Source organism: Gymnoscopelus microlampas (assembly GCF_963454915.1).
Source record: "Gymnoscopelus microlampas genome assembly, chromosome: 1".
NCBI classification, from domain to species: Eukaryota; Metazoa; Chordata; class Actinopteri; order Myctophiformes; family Myctophidae; genus Gymnoscopelus; species Gymnoscopelus microlampas.
Genome location: NC_139962.1, coordinates 35,135,472 through 35,156,694, shown reverse-complemented (window position 1 = coordinate 35,156,694; position 21,223 = coordinate 35,135,472). Strand labels below are relative to the sequence as shown.

Here is a 21,223-nt window from a genome sequence, read left to right as displayed (position 1 = left end):
AAAGACAAAGTCAGACACAGATGAGAAAGGAGGAATGAAGGGATAATGAGGCAGAAATGAAGGCGATGTGGTGCCGTGATACACACAGTAAAATACTCAAGGGGGAGAGAGCTACGGGAGGCAGCAAATTAGTGAGAAATAAAACAGGAGCCAAAGAGAAAAGCGAGTTCCCGTAGACCACAAAAACACAGAAAGATAAGTGACGGGAATCAATAGAGAGAGGTAGAAGGGTGGGTAAGAAAGACAGAGTCAGAGAGAGAAACTGGGAAAGACAGAGACAGAGATTGATTGATTGGAGCTAAAAAGCATCCTGGGCCAGGCTGCCACTCTCTGAGACATGTTTTTTTGAGACAACCCTCAACAGAATCAGCCCAGACGTCCCAGACAGACATCTTTCGCTGCTGCTGCAACCAAAGGCTGCGCTTGGAGAGGACATGTAAGGAGAGCGACAGGCTGAGAAACTCTGCCCTCAGAAGACCTCAGTGGAAATAATCGGCACCAACTTCGACGTCCCACCCTTTTACATCAAAGGCCTGCTCCCATAGCATAGAGTGGGGCTCCAGCACAGCTTTCCATAGCACTGTTAGATAAGCAGCACTCCCCCAAGGCTTATGGAGGAACTAGGGTGGATCCCAGCGATAGTTTGGAGAAAGACTTCAAATGAAGGAAATTACTTTCCCTGTTCTCTCCTTTGATGTTTAAACATGGGACTTCGCTGAGGAAATATGTGGAGATCGGATCATAATATCACTGACAGTTTTTTTCCTACTCTGATATTAAGGCGATTTTAACTAACTTACTATCAGAACTAAGATGTTATTAAAAATATCTAGAATCTGCACCCTACTGTGCATTTAGAGATGTTTCTGGTTAAGCAGCGTGTCCACCCATAGTGCCCCGTTTATCAGGGATTTACGAACCAGTTTGCTCGTATCTCTGTTCTCCATATGCCTGCTCACCAAAACGTTGCTCTGTACTCTGTATGACTAGTTCACCTTCTGGATATGATTTGGAATTTTCTGATATTAAAGATAACATAATAATGTTAAATAGAGCATGATGCTGTGGCATTGTCGCACCAAGCACTGACACAAGACTTTTAAAGTCTGTGTCTCTGTGTCGAGCTGTTGGTTGAATAGAGATATTGTTATTAAATCAATCATTAATGTTTCACCTTTGGCATAATATTCTCAAATACAAGAGGTTACATTTTCTTTGACACCACACCATCGTCCATGCTGGCACTGATTTCAGTAACAAGCTTGGTGATGACGTAACTCAACCTGTAAAAGACAACGAAGGTTTCTTTACTCCAATAATGGTCTTTTATTAAACTCTCTCAATAACAGGTAGACTCCAAGCCTCAAATAAATCTCTGCAAGCCACAAGTCCAACTGCATCTTAAAATGCAGGCAATCCTTCCACACTTACCATTACCATAATTCCACATGCATGGTAAATCACATGCATGGTAAATCTTTACTGTATATGACACCACCAACCCCTTCCTACACCTGCCACACCCTGGCGATCAGATAGTATATCAGCAATTTTGAGTGGCCAAGAATCACGATTGAAATTATCGACCAAGCCTAATGTACAGCACATAAAAATAAAGATTGTACTGTAAATGTACACACAAAAGAGTGCCGGCAGGGGCGACCCGTTAGCTGAGTGGTTAGGGCACATACTACATGGGCTCTAATGTCTGACAGCGAGTCCCTGGTGCAATACCCGGCCGGCCGGACCATTTTGCTGCATGTCACACCTACTCTCTCTCTCCGTGTTTCCTGTCTCTCTCCACCTGTGTAACTGTATCAAATAATGGCTCAGAAAAGCCCCCCAAAAATGAACTAATACAAATATTATGCAGACAAGCACCAGATTGTACCATGTATTGTGGGAATGAAGGGAACATCAAGTTTAGTCTAAAGAATTCCATGCAACATTGCATATATATATATATATATATATATATACATATATATATATATATATATATATATATATATATATATATATATATATATATATATTTATATTTGTACTGCAATGTTGTGACATTGATGCTCTCGTCTAGCTGTAAGTGCTTCAGACAAGCAGAGCTAGCAAAATTGTGACATTATAGCCAGGCGCAAATAGAATACATAAAAGCCTAGTGAACTAATAGGCTACAGCCTGGATAACAATGTAATACTTAACAACAGTGTTGTTAAATCTATTCTCATCTATTAGCCTAATAGATAAATCTAGCAATGAAAGATTTAATAAAAAATAACCATCGATCAAGCCATAGTTATTCCTCTATTTTCCAAAGTAGATGGTTCCCCTGTCACTCACAAAGCAAAAGCTTTTCAACACCTCATTCAGGTCCAACTACACTTCAGTGTGTGGATGGGCAGGAAAAGCATGTGGGTGAGGCATTTAACTATTATGATAATGGTTGTTTATGAATGGATCAAAAGATTGAACATGTTATGCGTGAATAATAGCGATAGGCTTGAGGCATTACTGCCAATGCGTAATAACTGGCTTAGATGTTCTCCATAATACCTGAAAGTGGGGGTGATAAAAAACCCTAGTGTCTGTGGGCAAAGGCAGACATGAAAGTACCTACAAGCATGTGCACATACACCCTCATGGAGGCAAACTGCATCTCACATTCTGTCTGAGCTGTGTCTGTCTCAGTGATAAGGTTTGACCTCACAGTAAGGACACCTTCTGTCTGCACGCACGCACGCACGCACGCACGCACGCACGCACGCACGCACGCACGCACACACACACACACACACACACACACACACACACACACACACACACACACACACACACACACACACACACACACACACACACACACACACACACACACACACACACACAATGAAATGAACCCCCTCAATGGAAGTGAAAGGCCACAAAGAAAAGACCTAAGAAAATCAATATGATTGATCTACATTATTTCTTTGAATGACATTTCTGCACCTTCTATAGCCTTGTAACTGACCAGAAAGTGGAGTTAGCAAGAGAATTCAATTTTTTTTGCCAAGTGCCATTGGAATATGGGGCGTGTTCATAATGAAATGAGAATTTTATCAGTCCTTTTATAAAATACGTCCCATAATTATGTTTGGTGGAATGATGGTTGCAGAGGTGACAGTTATTTGAAGCGAGCTGGCAAACTGAGGCTGACTCAGATTGATTTGTGTTCATTTCCATAGCATGACTCATGCCAGAACAGTTGAATTCCCATGCCAGCGTCACATGATTCTGAGTCACACTAACTCAAATTAGCATTTCTCCTCATAATTTACATACTGCGGCTGAAGCCAGAGAAATGTACAACTGATGGCGATACATTTAGGGAAAACTTCAATCGGTCAAGCAAAGGGATCTTTCGTACACAGCAAGAATGGACCTACAACGAACACACGTAGGGGTGCAAGAGTTAATCAAACTAATTGATTTAATTGATTATAAACATTTTTTGTTAAATAACCCATTTTACAAAAAGAAAACACATTTTGGGGGGGAATTTAAACAAAAAAGATTATAATAGCGAAAATAGCTGATCCACAAGCTTGTAGATCTGCTATTTTTGCACAATATAAAAATATATTTGATGAATGGAAACACCAATCAACAGAACAATCGCTAAGAACATGCACACAGACAAGGCGTCACTCACCCCCAGCTTGCGGCTGCGCATGCGTACGTAGCCCTGCTTGACGATGTCGTTGAAGTTGGAGGCCATCTCTGGAAGGGGCGGGACCTACTGACTGACACTGAGGAGACCATCCAGAACCCTGCTTCCTTCCCTCGCTCACTTGTTCTCCCTCTCTATCCCTCTCTCTCTCTCTCTTTCTCCCTCGGTCTCTCTCCTCTTACCGCTGTTCAGTCCCCCTTGTTACCCTCCCCCTGTCCGTTGGAGATTTTTCTTTACTTTTACTCAAAGATTCTCCTGTTCCCTCTCTGACTCCTCTCTCACTCCATCACCTGGCACCTGGCTTATAGGCTTTCAGCCTCCGGATCTATAATATCGCTCCCCTGACACACTCTACCCTTTTTGTGGCGTTGCCCTCCTTACCTATCAATGCTTACCCTCTCACCTCTGGGCTTCTCTCTCTTTCCTCTCTCTCCTCTCGCTCTATTACTGCTGAACTCTCTTGAAAGAGTTCCCCCGTTACACTGCTCTCTCAACTCCTTCCCTCTCCCCTCATTTAACTAATATTCTCAGTTTTTTTTGGTTATTTTTATTTATGTATTCCTACGCTTTCTCTCATTTTCTTTCATCCGCCCCCCCCCCCCCCACCCACACACCCTCTCTCTCTCTATCTCTCTCTCTTTTCTTTTGGGCTTCTGGGTCTGCTGTGATGCGTGGATCACTCCTCTGTCCCAGTTGCCTCACTCCCTCTCTCCTTCTGATGGGTCATCCCTCATTCTTCACCGACCCTGAGAGAGAAAGACAAGAGAGAGAGAGAGAGAGAGAGAGAGAGAGAGAGAGAGAGAGGGAAGGAGAGAGAGGGAGGGAGAGAGAGAGAGTGGGAGAGAGAGAGAGAGAGGGGAATGGAGATATATATATATATTATTCATTGAGGTGTGAGGAGAGTTAGGCGGTGCCTGAGCACAACATTATTTCCATTATTCATGGCAACGGCAGACACTGTTATTGAGGGCAAGTACGCAAGATGGCTGCTTGTGACATGTCATTAAGGTATAATATACAGCCTATGTGTGTGTGTGTGTGTGTGTGTGTGTGTGTGTGTGTGTGTGTGTGGGGGGGGGGGGGGGGTGCGTGCATGCGTGCGTGCGTGCGTGATGTCTCTTATACGCACACATAGGGCATAAGAGGGCATGAGAGAGAGTGCCTGTGTGTGTGTGTGTGTGTGTGTGTGTGTGTGTGTGTGTGTGTGTGTGTGTGTGTGTGCGTGTGTGTGTGTGTGTGTGTGTGTGTGTGTGTGTGTGTGTGTGTGTGTGTGTGTGTGTGTGTGTGTGTGTGTGACAGTCTGAGTCTAAGTCCTCCTGTTCAGCCTGGATATACGAGTGTTTCTCAGTCTGTGCGTGTGTGTGTGTATACTGTATGAGTTTATGTGTGTTTGTGTAGACTGACATTCCATTAAGCTGTAATGCACAGTCTCCATCCTGTATATCACAGGAGGGAGTGTCCATTAACAACGAGCTTGTAAATAGAAGGTCACCAGGAAATTATGTTTAACCTTTGCTCTGTGGTCAATGAAAGGACAACATCTCCAGACACACAGCACTAAGTCCATGTGTTCCCCTGCAGGGCAAGCCACCTCCTGTCTCCATCCCAGATAAAGGATATTAGGCCAGCTATAGATTTTAGCTATATATATTTACAGTATAGCAACATACGTTTTTTAAAGAAAACTCTTAGGATTTAGAACAGTGGTTCAGAACAGTGGTTCTCAGAAATAGCAGATCTACAAGCTCACAGTACATCGCTTCATGCCACGTTGCCAGCTTGTACATCGGCTAATTTTGAACATTTAAAAAATAAATCTTGAAAGTGTTTTTTGACACACATTTTCAGATGGGGGGTCTGCAGGCAAATATATACATTTGGGAGACCTTGACATGAAAAGGTTTGAGAACTACTATTTAGAGGGCAATTGTCGAATTTAATGGGTTAATGTCAACATATTGTAGCCTACAAAATAAATACAAAAATAAAATGAAATGAAATAACTAAACTTACAATACGGCGATGTATGAACATTGCAAAAATTATAATTGAATATAATTGAAGTGGTAGAACTGTTTGCAATCTCTGTCATCATCTTGTGTATTATTGTCATCTTCACACAAAGGCCTTCCTGAATAAGCAATAGATTTTATGAAAAAGATAAGAGAGAGAGAGAGAGCGAGAGCTTTTTTGCTTTATATAACTTATGTTGTTACAACCATATTATGGTTGTACAATGTACATTGCAATATACTAGAGTATTGGCTACACAACCAGTTTCGTTTAAGTTTTTGTTTTGTTTGCATTTTACAAGAATGGAGTGCTATGACTTCTGGATATGAGCTATATCTGATGTTGCCTTGATGGAACATATTTGTTAGCAGGAGGAAATGTTTTAATAGGCTGTGTTGAACAATAAGAGGAAGAAAAAAAGAAACATGAAGTGGGCCGTATCCATTAAATCGTCATATTAAATATACATATCTCTTCCTGTTTCCCCTTTCATCGTATTTCATGGCAATAAGAATGCCAAAATTCCACTTTTGCACAGCAGATGCCAATTCCAAGCAAGCATTCAAGTATCATAGGTCAATAAAGAGTACCCACCCAATCCATTACTTTTATGGAACAATCTAGACATATAGACCATTAGTTACGGGTCATTGGGTAGAATGGGTTTGGGTTTTCTTTCCCATTATATAAATGACAAAGGGCAGAACAGACAAATCACATGGCCATAATTTCATCTTACATGATGGAATCAAGATTATATACATTAAGGCAGTGCTTCTCAAACTTTTTCATGTCAAGGACACCCAAAAGTATATTTGGCTGCGGAACTCCCCATCTAAAAAATATTTCTAAATAGCAGCTCATAGCAAGGCACTCTGTGCCATCCTATGAGCTTCTAGAAGTATACAATATGGTTAAAGTGGTTAAAATGATTGTGACGCTGTATTAACAAATTTTGCTGGGTACCCCTGGTAACCCCCCCCCCCCCCCAAGGACCCCTGGGGGTCCCCACTTTGAGAACCAATGCTGTAAGGGACCATACCGGTCTACTTTTGACTTCTCACCATTAGCAGAGATTTGTCCCGTTTTCAACTAATTTTGTGTACATAATTGTATGCAGTGCATACTTTAATAAAGCTCAGTTTACATTTTGCAGTCAATGTCATTCACTGGCATATTTGTTCTTTAAAACCTTGAAAAATTAGTTTCCATTCTGAGACGGATGAATAGGAGCTTAAAGTATGCTACGTTGGTTCCATTGATCCAAGCCGGAACAAAATTGATTGATTGATCATTAAAATAAACATGCCCCGAAAATGCACAAAGGCTGCAAGTTGTCAGATGGGGTGAGCCGCGAACGTCTCTAACGATGAAGCCTGATTTATACTTTGTTGTATGATCACACCGCTCTCACAACAAAGCATCTGTCCTTTTAGATTTGAACCACTATCCATTATCTTATACTTTGGCTATTCAAAAATAGCAGATATACAAGCTCATAGCGCAATTTATTTTAGAAAAATCACAAACATTTTTGCAATCTTTGAATATATATCTTTTTTAAGCGAACATTTGCAACTCAAATCTTTGCTTCTGGGGATTCTACAAAATGTCTTCAGAATCAGTAAAACTGTTTTTTGAAAAAACGTATTTTGCTATAATCAGTGGTTCTCAAACCTTTTCATGTGAAGGACCACCCATGTATTTGGCCACGGACCCCAATCTCAAAATATGTTGTTCCAGAGACCCCCCAGAAGCAAAGATTTTAGTTACAAATGTTCGCTTTAAAAAATATCTATATTCAAGGATTTGCACAAATTTTCACGATTTTTCTAAAATACCAGATCTACAAGCTCATAGCGCAGCACTCGCACTCGAGCTTATAGATCTGCTATTTTCAAATAGCCAAAGTATAAAATAATGGTTAAAGTGGTTAAAATCTAATTTGTCAGATGCTTTCCCGGTCTTAATGGGTTAACTCGGACAGACACAGTAGATCACAGACAGATGAGAGAAGAAGAAATGCTTGCTCTCGCAAGAGCAAGTCCATGTACAGTACAGGCACACATGGACCGGCACACACACACACACACACACACACACACACACACACACACACACACACACACACACACACACACACACACACACACACACACACACACACACACACACACACACACACACACACACACACACACACACACACACACACACGCAGACATATACGTATGGATGTACACACATGTACGCTACACACTGCTCCACCAGAGCGCAGACACATGCGATCTTCATTCAGTCAGACATGGTCATGAAAAAGACATTAAAGTGGTGAATAGATTCTGATTCTATGACCGTATACGTGCTCCATGTATGCTAATGCACGAGCCTCTATGTGTGTGTGTGTGTGCGTGTGCGTGTGCGTGTGCGTGTGCGTGTGTGTGTGTGTGTGTGTGTGTGTGTGTGTGTGTGTGTGTGTCTTTTTGTATAGGATGTGTGTGTGATGTGTGTCCTCATCCTGGGTGCAGTGGGGCAGAGATTTCCCAGCGGGCTCAGTGGTAAATCTCCCTGACAACCGGGGAACAGAGACATTAAACTTTAACAAGGGGCTCATTAATATACACACACGCATGCGTGCACACACACACACACACACGCACACACGCACGCACGCACGCACGCACGCACGCGCGCGCGCGCACACACACACACACACACGCGCGCGCGCGCGCGCACACACACACGCGGGCACACACGCGCATGAGCACAAACTTTCGTTTCTCCCTCTAGCACACAATTACACACTCACAAAGAAAAGAAATAGAGAGAAGGGGAGAGGAGAGAGAGACAGAGAAACAATCATGCAGAGCAATATTGAAATAGTAGATCTACAAGCTCACAACGTGTCACATTGCAACGCGTTGTGAGTATTGTAGACCTGCTATTTTTGGAACGCGAAACCGGCGCAAAACTAAATCAGGATTAAGTGGCTACGCGATGAAAGGCTGATAAACAAACGTCACAAAATAATGTAGGTGCAAACGCAACCATGCAAATACACCCATTACTATACACACATACTGTAGTACATAGAGGCATCCAGATCACTGACTGACACTCAATCGGAACATTTCTGTTTACATGGAGGAACTATGATGCTGAAATGATAAAGCTGTGTTGAATTCAACCTTATTTCTTTTTCTGAATGTGTTTATTCAAAAGTGAACGGCATACTTTATTGAAAGTATGCCACTATTAACATGAACTTACGGTACAGTAGGTTAGACACTAGACACTAGACTAGACACTATTTATTCATGAATTGAAGTGTTTTCATTTATTGATCATACATTTCTTATACAGTTTAGTTTTCTAGGCTTATTTACTGTTGTAGAGTTATGTTTTTTGTTTTTATGTGTATAGAGGACCACAAATAAGCCCTTGGACTTTATTGTGTTATCCTCCGTAATGCTATTTGACTGTATGTCGGGATGTGATATTTTTATGTGATATCACAAAATAAAATAAAATCAATCAAAACATGTCCTTGCTCTATCAGGTTGATTATTAAGCAAATATATAAATCTTTAACCCATTCAATCCGGGAATGCATCTGTGTCATTTTAGATTTGAGCTATAACCATTCTTTTTTTATAGCAGATGCACAAGCTTCTAGATCTGCTATTTTATTAAAATCTTGAACATTTGTGCAAATCTATATATTTTTGGGGGATTCTACAAAAGTCTTCTAAATCCTAACAGTTTTTTGTCAGTGGTTCAGTGGTTAGGGTTAAAAAGGTTGAAAACCTCTTTCATGTCATGGACCCACAAAATGATATGTATTTGGCTGCGGACCCCCCCATCTGAAAATATATTGTTCCAGGGACCCCCCAGGAGTAAAGATTTGAGTTACAAATGTTCGCTTTAAAAAAAAATATATATATACAAACATTTGCAAAAAAAATCCAAATGTAAAAAAAATAGCAGATAAACAAGCTCATATCGCGGCATCGCTATATTTGAATAGCCAAAGAAATCTAAAATGACACAGATGCGTTCCCGGATTGAATGGGTTAATTCATGAATAAATTGTGTCTACTGTAAGTTAGATTAGACTTCATTATCCTCTTGGGGAAATTTGTCCAACTACTTAGGAGCTGTGAGCAGCCATAGTGCAGCGCCCAGGGACCACCTAATGCCAGTACCCTGGTCAAGGGCAATGGCAGGAGCATGTACCTGCTATCACAGCATGCATGTCTTTGGTGAGGGAGGAAATCGCAGTAACATGAGGAAACCCACGCAAACACAGGAAGAATATGCAGACTACATTCCTGATTAAAGGGAGGTTCCACCACGCCTCGAGCCAAAATCAGGCTGGTCCAGTGCATCTCAGGAGGAGCAAGAACACTATAGAAGGTAAAAAGAAAGCATTGGAGCAACTCGGACAATTGGAGCCTTTTCTTTAACCCATTTAGACCGGGAAAGAATCTGTGTCATTTTTAGATTTCTTTGGCTATTCAAAATTAGTAAATACACAAGCTCATGGCTTGTAGATCTGCTATTTTTTTTTTTTAAAGAAAAAAAAAGAAAAATTAAGCAAACATTTTAACTCAAATCATTGCTTCTGTGGAATTCTACAAATGTCTGTTTTATAATATGTATAAAAATATATATATAATAAAACATATGTTGCTATATCAGTGGTGCTCAAACAGCTTTCATGTCAAGGACCCCCAAAATGATATGTATTTGGCCGCCGATCCCCATCTCAAAATATTTTGTTCCAGAGACCCCCAGATCACAAGAATGCCACGCTATGATTTATGATAGCATTCTGGGTTGCTTACAAGGGCGTGTGGCACGTTTGCATCTGATTAATTCATATTGTGTGTTTATTTTTGTAAAAAACATTTTTCCTTATTTTTTCCTGCTTTTATTGTGAACATTTCTTTTTAAATTATACCTATTATTTATTTTCAATTACATTCCATTGTCCATATAAAATTTTAAATCATGTTTTGTTGTTTTTGTCAGGTACATTTCTTTGTTCCACTGCATTTGTTACAGATTTTTTTGTCTTTATTTTTTGAAAAGGAAAATGTGACAGCAATAACAATATGGGGGGAGGGATGGGAAAAGGGAGAAAATGGAAAAATACAAAATGTCTAACTGATTTCATGTAAAAACTGTGAAGCTAATAAAGATATTTGTTAAAAAAAAAGAATGCCACGCTATGAGCTTGTATATCTGCTATTTTTGAACAGCCCAAAGTGTAAAATAATGGTTACACAGATGCGTTCCCGGTCTTAATGGCTTAAAGGGAGGTTCCACAGCCCCTCGAGCCAAAACCAGGCTGGTCCAGTGCATCTCGGGAGCAAGAACACAATATAGAAGGTAAAAAGAAAGCATTGGAGCAACTCGGACAATCAGAGCTTTTTCTTTAATAGAGCAGGCGGTTGCAAGGCAGGAATGACAGCTCCAATTGTCCAAGTTTGCTCCGGTACATGTATTCCTGTTTACTCTGCACCCAAGAGAGCAGCGGTGCTCTCCAGAAAGAATCATCTACTTACTGTATAAATAATACAATGTCTTTATTGAAACAGACCGTGGGAAAGCTCTAGACATGAGACTGTGTAGGAGGAAGGTTCCTATATAGGCCAGTGGTGGAAAATATGTTTTCCGCAGGCAAGGATTCTACAGTAGCACTTTACCACAGACTCCAGTTAAACTGGGAACGCGTCCGTGCAACCACTTTATCCATATTTTATGCTTTGGCTATTCAAAAATAGCAGATCTGCAAGTTCATAGCGCGGCACTCAGTGCCGCGCTATGAACTTACAGATATGCTATTTTTGAAAAATCTTGAACATTTGTGCAAATATTCGAATATATATATTTTTCAAAGGGCCCATTTTTTACTCAAGTCTTTGCTTCTGGGGGTCGCTGGAACAAATTATTTTGAGATGGGGGTCCGTGGCCAAATACATTACAATTTTGGGTGGTCCTTGACATGAAAAGGTTTGAGCACCACTCATATTATAGCAACATAGGCTTATCAGAAAACTTTTGTAGAATCGACCTCAGGTCTTAATGGGTTAAGGTCTTACAAGGTAATCGTGATGTGATTTGGGTTGTTGTTGAAAAGTGACTTCCAGCCAGTCGATCACCTCAGACAACTACAGTAGGCTACTCTCTGATGGGATTTTCACTGTAAAAGAAAATATGGATAGAGTGCTTAGCAAAAACAGACTACATTGCTAATTTTGTGTTAGTGCGCGCACACACACGTGTGTGTGTGTGTGTGTGTGTGTGTGTGTGTCTGTGTGTCTGTGTGTGTGTGTGTGTGTGTGTGTGTGTGTGTGTGTGTGTGTGTGTGTGTGTGTGTGTGTGTGTGTGTGTGTGTGTGTGCGTGCGGACTATATGGCGTTGAAGAACTTCACGTACCACTGATTATGCTATCATAACTTTGGCTGGGTTTGATGATATCCCATTAAGTCCACTGAAATGAAACCAATGAGATCAGTGTGGACATAAAAAGAGCCATAAGGACTGTGCTTAGATAAGCAGAACTTCCATGGTTACACTGCTTTACTATAACCATCAAATGTTAGAGGCTACATTTAGAAAGAAATCTAGTTGGAGAGAGCATTTCTCCTCTCCTCTCCTCTCCTGCCAGCTCTTGTCTGTAGCCAGAGATTGGCGGGGTGTGAGGGAAGATCAATGTAAAAAGCCCCCCCTCCCTCTACACACACACACACACACACACACACACACACACACACACACACACACACACACACACACACACACACACACACACACACACACACACACACACACACACACACACACACACACACACACACACACACACACACACACACACACACACACGCAAATAGTGCTTCTCAAAACCGGATGGGACTCATAACAAGGGCAGAGCATTGATTTGCCCATGTCTCCTCATTGATTTTAGACTCTTACGTGCTCTGTGTGTGTGTGTGTGTGTGTGTGTGTGTGTGTGTGTGTGTGTGTGTGTGTGTGTGTGTGTGTGTGTGTGTGTGTGTGTGTGTGTGTGTTTGTGGTCTCTTGTGTGGTCGTGTCTGGGAGTGTCCACAGTGGCACCACATATTGACTGAGAGAAGGACAGGCTGTGCCCTGACAAGCTGTCACCTCTCACAACAAGAAAAAATGTTCTTTTATCATTACAGCTCATTTACCGTGGTCACAGCTATTGTTAAATCAAATGGACTATACTTAAATACTTTTCAATTACATACTGTTGACCTACACACGTTCAGCTTTCACTTCTTCTGTTAGCATTAAGATGAAAGACAAAAGATAAAACTGAAGTGGAATGCATGAATACAGAGAGCTGGCTGATACCCAGCCAATACCCTATAATATCACTACCAGCACACATACTGTACAATAATACAATACAGCACAAAAGCTTGATATCAAGGGCAGAATCTGTTAGTGTGTGCATGTGCTTGTACTCCTACTGCTATCTTTGTGGGAACCAAAATGTCCTCACAAGGATAACAAGATGAGGAAAGTCCTCACAAGGATAACAATACACTTTTCAGAGAGAGAAAGTGTGAGAGAGAAATGTGCATGTTTGTGTTTGTGTGTATGATTGGCAAAACAAATTCTACAAACTATAAGCTCTTCTCCCAGCATCAATCCACATGCTCTACTCTATTGCATACTGTAGGCCTAGGACACAGAGGCTGTGGTCTACACAGTAAAATCCATAGAGTTAATTTAAATTAGCAGTGAGGATTTTACTGTGTAGCGACCTTTGGGAGCCAATGAGGAACAATAGCTTGTTTTCTATCAGTACAAGTTGCTAAAGTGAAAGTGCAGATGCAACTGAATAAAACAGGAGAAAGGTGAAAATGTACCTTAACCCATTAAGACCTGGAACTAGGGATGTCCGATATTATCGGCCTCCCGATATTATCGGCCGATATTAGCATAAAAATTGATATCGGGAAAATATCGGTATCGGTTTTTGAAAAAAAGCGATACCGCTTTATAAATAAGTTACAGGAGTTCTTACTGTATATGGTGTGTGTGATATGAAATTTGAGCTTACCCTAATCACAATAATCCCTGCATATATCGGTATCGGTTGATATCGGTATCGGTAATTAAGAGTTGGACAATATCGGTATATCGGTTATCGGTAAAAAAGCCAATATCGGACAACCCTACCTGGAACGCATCGTGTCATTTATTGATTTGAGCTAAAAAAGCATTATTTTACACTTTGGCTATTAAAAAATAGCACCTTGACATGAAAACGTTTGAGCACCAGAAACATACGTTTTTCAGAATACTGTTGGGATTTAGAAGACATTTGTAGTATCGGCTTCAGGTCTTAATGGTTAAGTCACTTTATTCTATATATTTACGTTACATTTGGCAAAAACAACAGATGTACAAGCTCACAACGATACGTTTTATTTGAACTTTAGACCTTATAGTCCCACGGGGGGAATTCAATTTCAGCTTCACCCAGCTGATGGCTGCTCAGCTGGTTATGATGAGCGCTCGGAGGGGTAGTTAAGGGTCTTGCTCGAGGAAACTTTGACACATTGCCCGGGGCTGGGAGGTGAACCGGTGAACCTTCTGATTACCAGACTAACTAACTACCCACTAAGCTACCGCCACCCCCAGTGAACCGTAGAGTGAAAACAGGAGGGGGGCCTAGTAGAAAGCCCTGGAGGACTCCAGTCAACAAAGTATATACGGTTTAAGTGGTTAATTCGTTTTAAAGCAGATCCCATGACGGCTGTTTGTTTTACGTCAGTGTACATACAGGCATATGCAAAGAATTTCAAATGTCTCTGATACATTCAACGAGAGCAAACAAGACAAAAAAATAAATTTGAATTACACATCCCGTCCATTCAATGCATATTTAGCCGTGGTTGGTATTCATGCTCTCACCATTGAAGGAATTATGGCATAGATGGAGTGGCAATGCATCCCCCTGTGTAAAGCAGTGGCATTGCCTGGATGGTATTCATGATCCTGAATAATCCCATCAGCTTTCAGAATGATTCTCTCACAGTGCAAGGAGTCAATCCAAAGCAACTCTAAACCAATATTGTTTGCTGTTTTAACAAGACGATCATATCAGACTCTTCGTGTGCAGCATTCCCATACCATGAAATGGAAGAATATGTAAATCAGCTCAGTTGCAGTAAAGCAGATAAAGAAAATTATCTGTATAGAACTTGAATGAAACAGTAATAACTGCCTCTAAAAGCCTTTGTCACTCCCAAAATAGATGTGCTAATCTATAACTAACCTAAAACTGAATCCAGACCCTAGCTACAATGCAACACAAGGTGTTTTCATTCTCACATTAACTGAGTTACCATGGTGATGGCAGTGCTACAAAGCACCTTCGTATGAGACGCAGCATCCTTTCTTTTGAGCTACAAATATATCTGAGGGAAAAAAACATCAGTTATAGGTGTATATGACCACCAATCATTACTACAAGACCTACAAGATCAAATTATTGGTTGAGCTCTACTGCTGTATGCTCATAAGACAAACTTGAACTTGGTTCACTGTAAAACTAAAATCCTTTGTCTACAACATCCTCCATAGCTGACATCCACCATTATAAAGCAAACCTCATTAGAAGACCATCCAGCTCCAGTAATGCCCAATTTCTATTCAATTCCTTTGCTATTCCTAACGTTAGCCAATGGCAGGTCCTTTGGGGAAGCAAAAACAAAGCCCACAATGTATAAGTGTATCAAATCTCCCTCTCTTTCAGACAAAAGTAACAAGTGAAAAAAACACCAACAATAGAATTCTGTAGAAAATGCTGTATGTTGATCTCTCCCAAATGGCCCCAAAGCAATGCTCTACATCAATATGAACAGGATTCTGTTTAGTGTTTAGAAATAGAACTGAATGGGGGTATTGATATACTGTATACTGTACCTCTGGTGGAAAACACAATCCTGTAATCACATAACTGTGTGTGAAATCTTTTTGTTTCCCTTTCTGCAGGCTGTCCCCTATTTAAAATTATATATGTTTCTGTGCAATAAAAGCAAAACAAACTGGCCAGTAAAAAAGAAATAGATTAAGCGCACAGCACACACCTCTGGGCTGTGTACCAAAACCATTCTCACGTTACACACAAACACAACCGCCAGCAGAGCTGCTGTTATCCCTACACAATAAAATAAAGAGAGTTGGAAGCACATTTTGGTTCCATTTGTACACTCTCAGAGTTAAAGGAACACTCAGGATTTTTACAGTGCATGGTGGTAACCCAAAGCATCCAATAACAAGAAGATAACATCTATTTCAGCCTCATGCAACATTCATCCTAAACACACATCCAGTACACACACAGACCCCTGAAACACACAGTCACACATGCAGACACGTGCACCCTCTCTCATCTCTCCTTTACACTTTGAAACACACGAACACCCACATGCACACACGCACGCACGCACGCCAAGTAGACTGCTTGTACCGGCTACTTGTACCATGAAAGTAGCAGATCAAGCTACAAGCTCACAATATTCATTCAAAACTTTATTTATTCTCGAAAGACATTGAGGTTGCCCTCATTTGCAGTGTCGTCGAGATACATCACAGTACAATATGCCATGGCATTACATGTGTGTGAGCTTGTAGATCTGCTACTTTCAATGACGCGAATCAGGCTTTAACAGCCAAAGAAGTTTCAACACAGCGCATTCCAATTCACTGCCGAAATAACTCATTTAAACAAATCGATCACAAATTCATACAAAATTACAAATCAATACAAAATTAATTAACTAGCTGCTCATCCCTGATCCATTTCAATAGGATAGCAGCAGCATAATATGAAAACAGAACAGCCGGGTCTTATAACCACCAGAGAGAGAGACAATGACCGACTTGAAGACCGGACCAAAAAAAGTGATTTATTTTCTGAGGATATAATGGGGACACATGCCGTGAGTGACCTGTCCGCTTGGTGATAATAATAAGGAAGTATTTATTTAGTGAGATGGTCTGCAGTCGCCAGGAGGTAGTTGATCAGTTTGCAACACAGTGCGCCCGTTGTGAAGTGCAGGGCTGAAGGGCATTCCCTTTGTCTGGGAGGATGTTGATTTGATTGCTTCCCATCGCCTGGGAGGCGTTTGAGGCGTTGAAGCCGATTTGTTTTCCAATATATCACAGATAAATATATGATTGCTGCAGTCAGTTAAAAAAAGTAATAATGCCAGGCAATACTTGCTTGAAAAGAAGTGTTGCCATGGCAATACTGGCAATAATGACAGCAGCGGCCATGTGGCACTTGCTTTTTCATTGATAATCCCCCTCTCATTGTGTTGCATGCCGTTTCCTTCCCGGTGTGTATACAAGACCAGCCAGTTTATAAGGTTTGGTGGGTCGCACAGGGCTACAGGTCCTTCAACAGAAAACACACATTTGTGCGCTCACACATGCATACACACATGTTAGAAAAAACACCATAAGAACACACACAAAGCAAAAAAGTAGACAAGGCCGGTAGGCCACAGAGGTCATGTCCATTCAAGCTGCATTACATTATTGGTTTCTTCCAAAAGTCACAGGATTAAATCAGTTCCCAACAGCAGGTACACACGCACATTAGCACTCTGAGCATGAATACTGGACGAGACGTACTGAAACACAGTCATCAGTGTTGCTGAAGTGGTTAGTGGAGCATCAATGCCTTCTTCAAACATGGCTAAATGAAAGGCAATTAGTTATACACACTTAAATGCATTTGATAAAAAATAATTGGCTACTCTAAATAAAATTAAAAAAATAGATACAGTAGCAAAACACTGAGTTCCATTTGATATCTCCAGGTAAGGATGCAGAGGAAAATGTCATGTCATTCTTAGAAATGGCAGAAAGTCCCAGCCCTGTCCTCAGTCAGCAAGCTGATAGTGCAAGAGGTACTGTAGGTTCTTTTAGCTGAGATGTAAAGGGATTTCAAGGAGGTTGAGCAGTTTGTAAAATGCGTTACTACTGCTGTTCCGGCTGAACTTTCACTGGCAACAGAGCAGGCACTGCTACAGTACAGTATGTGATGTCAGCACAGTCTCATCTACTGCTGCTTCTTATGCATTGTGTTTGAACATACAGCCATTACCATTTTGGCACATTCCTTAAAATCTTTGGTTTTATGTTCTCTAACATAATTAATATTATCGATATTGTCTTATGTGAGAGTATGTTCCTTAAAATCTTTGGGTGAAGCAGACAAGATTTAGCTCTTTTTCAAGAAAAGTGGCAGCACTGTAGAAGCTAGTGTAGGAGTGTGTCTTTTTCAATAACCATAACAGCACAAATAATTGGCATGAAAAGCTCTAATTAAATATATAGTGCAGTACTTTCCCCTGATAGAAAGTGGGAGTTCACTGAGGTACAAAAACTGATTTAATGATGTTTTAAAATAATCCCACCCCATCAAATTTCTGAAAATTGTGTCACTGCTGTCTCTTTTTTTCTGGTAAATGACCACTATGTCCCCCACACTAATGTAAGAGAGAGAGGGAGAGAGAGAGAGAGAGAGAGAGAGAGAGAGAGAGAGAGAGAGAGAGACCAGAGAGACGAGAGATACAGAGAGGGAGAGCGAGAGAGAGAGAGAGATATAGAGGTTTTGACCATTATCCAGTTTGACACTGTTGGACATCGAAACATCATTCAGGTCAATGTCATTGCACGCTAAAGCACACACATCTACTAGGGTTATCACCACACACACACACACACACACACACACACACACACACACACGGACCCATAGGGATACATGTGCACACGAGCACGCACACACGCACGTCGCGCACACACACACACACACACACACACACACACACACACACACACACACACACACACACACACACACACACACACACACACACACACACACACATACACACACACACACACACACACACACACACACACACACACACACACACACCTTTCCTCTCATCTCTAGAGTAGTGAGTCATGAAATCAAGCTGACTCAATCGACTTCTACTCCTTCATGACTGCCACCTTTCTTCTCCTCTGTCCTTCCCCTCAACCCTGTGCCACTCACCTCACTCATCCCTCAGAGAAAAAACACTATCGCAAGAGATAGCAGAAAGCAAGGGCAGGGATTGAGAGAGAGAGAGAGAGAGAGAGACAGAGAGAGAGAGAGAGCGAGAGTGTGTGTGTGTGTGTGTGTGTGTGTGTGTGTGTGTGTGTGTGTGTGTGTGTGTGTGTGTGTGTGTGTGTGTGTGTGTGTGTGTGTGTGTGTGTGTGTGTGTGTGTGTGTGTGTGTGTGTGTGTGTGTGTGTGTGTGTGTGTGTGTGTGTGTGTGTGTGTGTGTGTGTGTGTGTGTGTGTGTCTGTCTGTCTGTCTGTCTGTCTGTCTGTCTGTCTGTCTGTCTGTCTGTCTGTCTGTCTGTCTGTCTGTCTGTCTGTCTGTCTGTCTGTCTGTCTGTCTGTCTGTCTGTCTGTCTGTCTGTCTGTCTGTGTGTGTGTGTGTGTGTGTGTGTGTGTGTGTGTGTGTGTGCGTGCGTGCGTGTGTGTGAGAGAGAAAGAGAGAGAGACACAGACAGCAGGTACTCTCTCTCTCTCTCTCTTTCTCTCTCTCTCTCTCTCTCTCTCTCTCTCTCTCTCTCTCTCTCTGTCCAAAACTCTTCATCTTTCTACACGTTAAATGAATGGTCTCATATCTCTGTGTACCTTGAATGTGTAATAGAGCCGACGACAGGGCAATTGAGCTGGCAGCCAGGCAGGTATCAGGCTGAATGAGTGACTGGTAAACCCTGGCACCGTCACCACAGGCTCTGGCACTGTGCACGGAGAGGATTTGCCTGAGGAAGACCGGTTTGGGGTTGAAATAATGCATTTGGGTTGCTAACAAAAAAGGTAGCTTTAATTCCAGTGTGCAGATATGTTTTCTCATCTATTCATGTACTGTACTTTATCCAGCATCCAGCTTACTGAGGATGTGCACACGACTACTGCATGGATAATACTACACCATCTAAACATCCATCTATCTATGTAGATAGATCTACATAGTCTAGATATAATAATAATAATAATAACTTTATTTATTTATGAATCACAAAATTACAAAGGGCTTTACGTATCTCTGAGTAAAGACAATAAGCCATATTATACATTATAAATGGCATGCAGGCCTGGAAGTGCAATTTTAACCCTCGGGGCCAGCAGAAAGCACCTCGAATAATGCCTTCAACAGAAAAACACGAACACCTCATTTCACAACATTTTCCTGTGGTACTGGTGTTTTGTAATGATTTTTGTTAAATCATCTGGGTAATTACCGCTGCTACAGCATATCGTTTCGTGAGCCCGATGTCATAGTTTGGATGAAAGACAGATCCGTCTGCTGTCTGCAGCCAGAGCACAGAGCACCTGCAGGCTGCTGCGGTTCACTGCTCGCCCCAGTGACACGTGCACAGTGCTGAAGTCTTATAGCGGCACAGAGCCGGGTTTCTTTCATCCCGTGGTGGAAAAGGTACTCGGCGCATGTTTTACTTAAGTAAAAGTATCAATACTGAAATGTATAAATACTCTGTTACGAGTAGGCCTGTGTTCAAAATGTTACTTGAGTAAACGTGTAAAAAGTGTTGGCATCAAAATCTACTTAAAGTACCAAAAGTAAAAGTACTAACAAAGAAATAGCAGATCTACAAGCTCACGATGCGACGCGTTGTGAGCTTGTAGATCGGCTATTTTCAAATAGCCTATGTATAAAATAGGGCTAAAGTGGTTAATGTATGTTTCATAACATCATAATTTATATCTAGTAACTAAAGTATATCTAGTAACTAACTCAAATAATTGTAGTGGTGTAAAGGTACTTGACTCTGAGATGTAGTGGAGTAGAAGTGAAAGTACTGAAAACTGGAAATACTCAAGTAAAGTAAAAATATGTAAAAATTGTACTTAAGTACATCCTTTCATCTTTGCGGTAAAATGTGTCTGATCTTGATTCGGCCTGAAAAATCGGACCAGGCAAGGTACTCCCTCGGGTCGTCTGCAAAAAGCGCACAGAGTTTGAAGTCAGGCGGTCGGACCGTGTCAGGCATGCCCAAATACCAAGTCTCTGCCATAACATCAGTACTATGCTGTCATATTGATGACTTCAGAGTACTCCATATATGGGGATTTTCAGACTTATCAATATTTTTGGAGATCCGCTGATCTGTCCAACTCCCTACTCTTTGTGATATGGACGGTGAGTTTAAAGTAATAGTGATTCGGGCCGCTACGCCGCACTCACACCTACGTTGCACCGCCATGCAATGCAATCCAACCGATATACCCATATATGGAGATCTCTGTATCTGTCATTCCTTGTCCCTTCTTTGCCCATACGTGGAGAAGATTCTCGATGTCATCAGTATATATATACAGATGTGCCATTTCAAAACTTCAAATGTCCTGCCATCGGCAA

At 41.3% G+C, this 21,223-nt stretch overlaps 1 protein-coding gene across 2 annotated transcripts in view; it reads right to left on the bottom strand.

Annotated features, from left to right (window-relative positions):
• Nucleotides 1–21,223, bottom strand: part of dok4 (docking protein 4) — a 75,391-nt gene that overhangs the window by 30,853 nt on the left and 23,315 nt on the right. Inside the window, exons 2-3 of one of the 2 annotated variants that reach the window (XM_084057050.1) lie at nt 19,477–19,607; nt 3,692–4,455 (exon numbers count right to left, since the gene is read on the bottom strand). In XM_084057050.1, the coding sequence (XP_083913176.1) occupies nt 3,692–3,757 (66 nt within the window). In that variant the 5' untranslated portion in view covers nt 3,758–4,455; nt 19,477–19,607. The remainder of the gene's footprint in view (nt 1–3,691; nt 4,456–19,476; nt 19,608–21,223) is intronic. The other variant, XM_084057049.1, reaches the window with a different exon arrangement.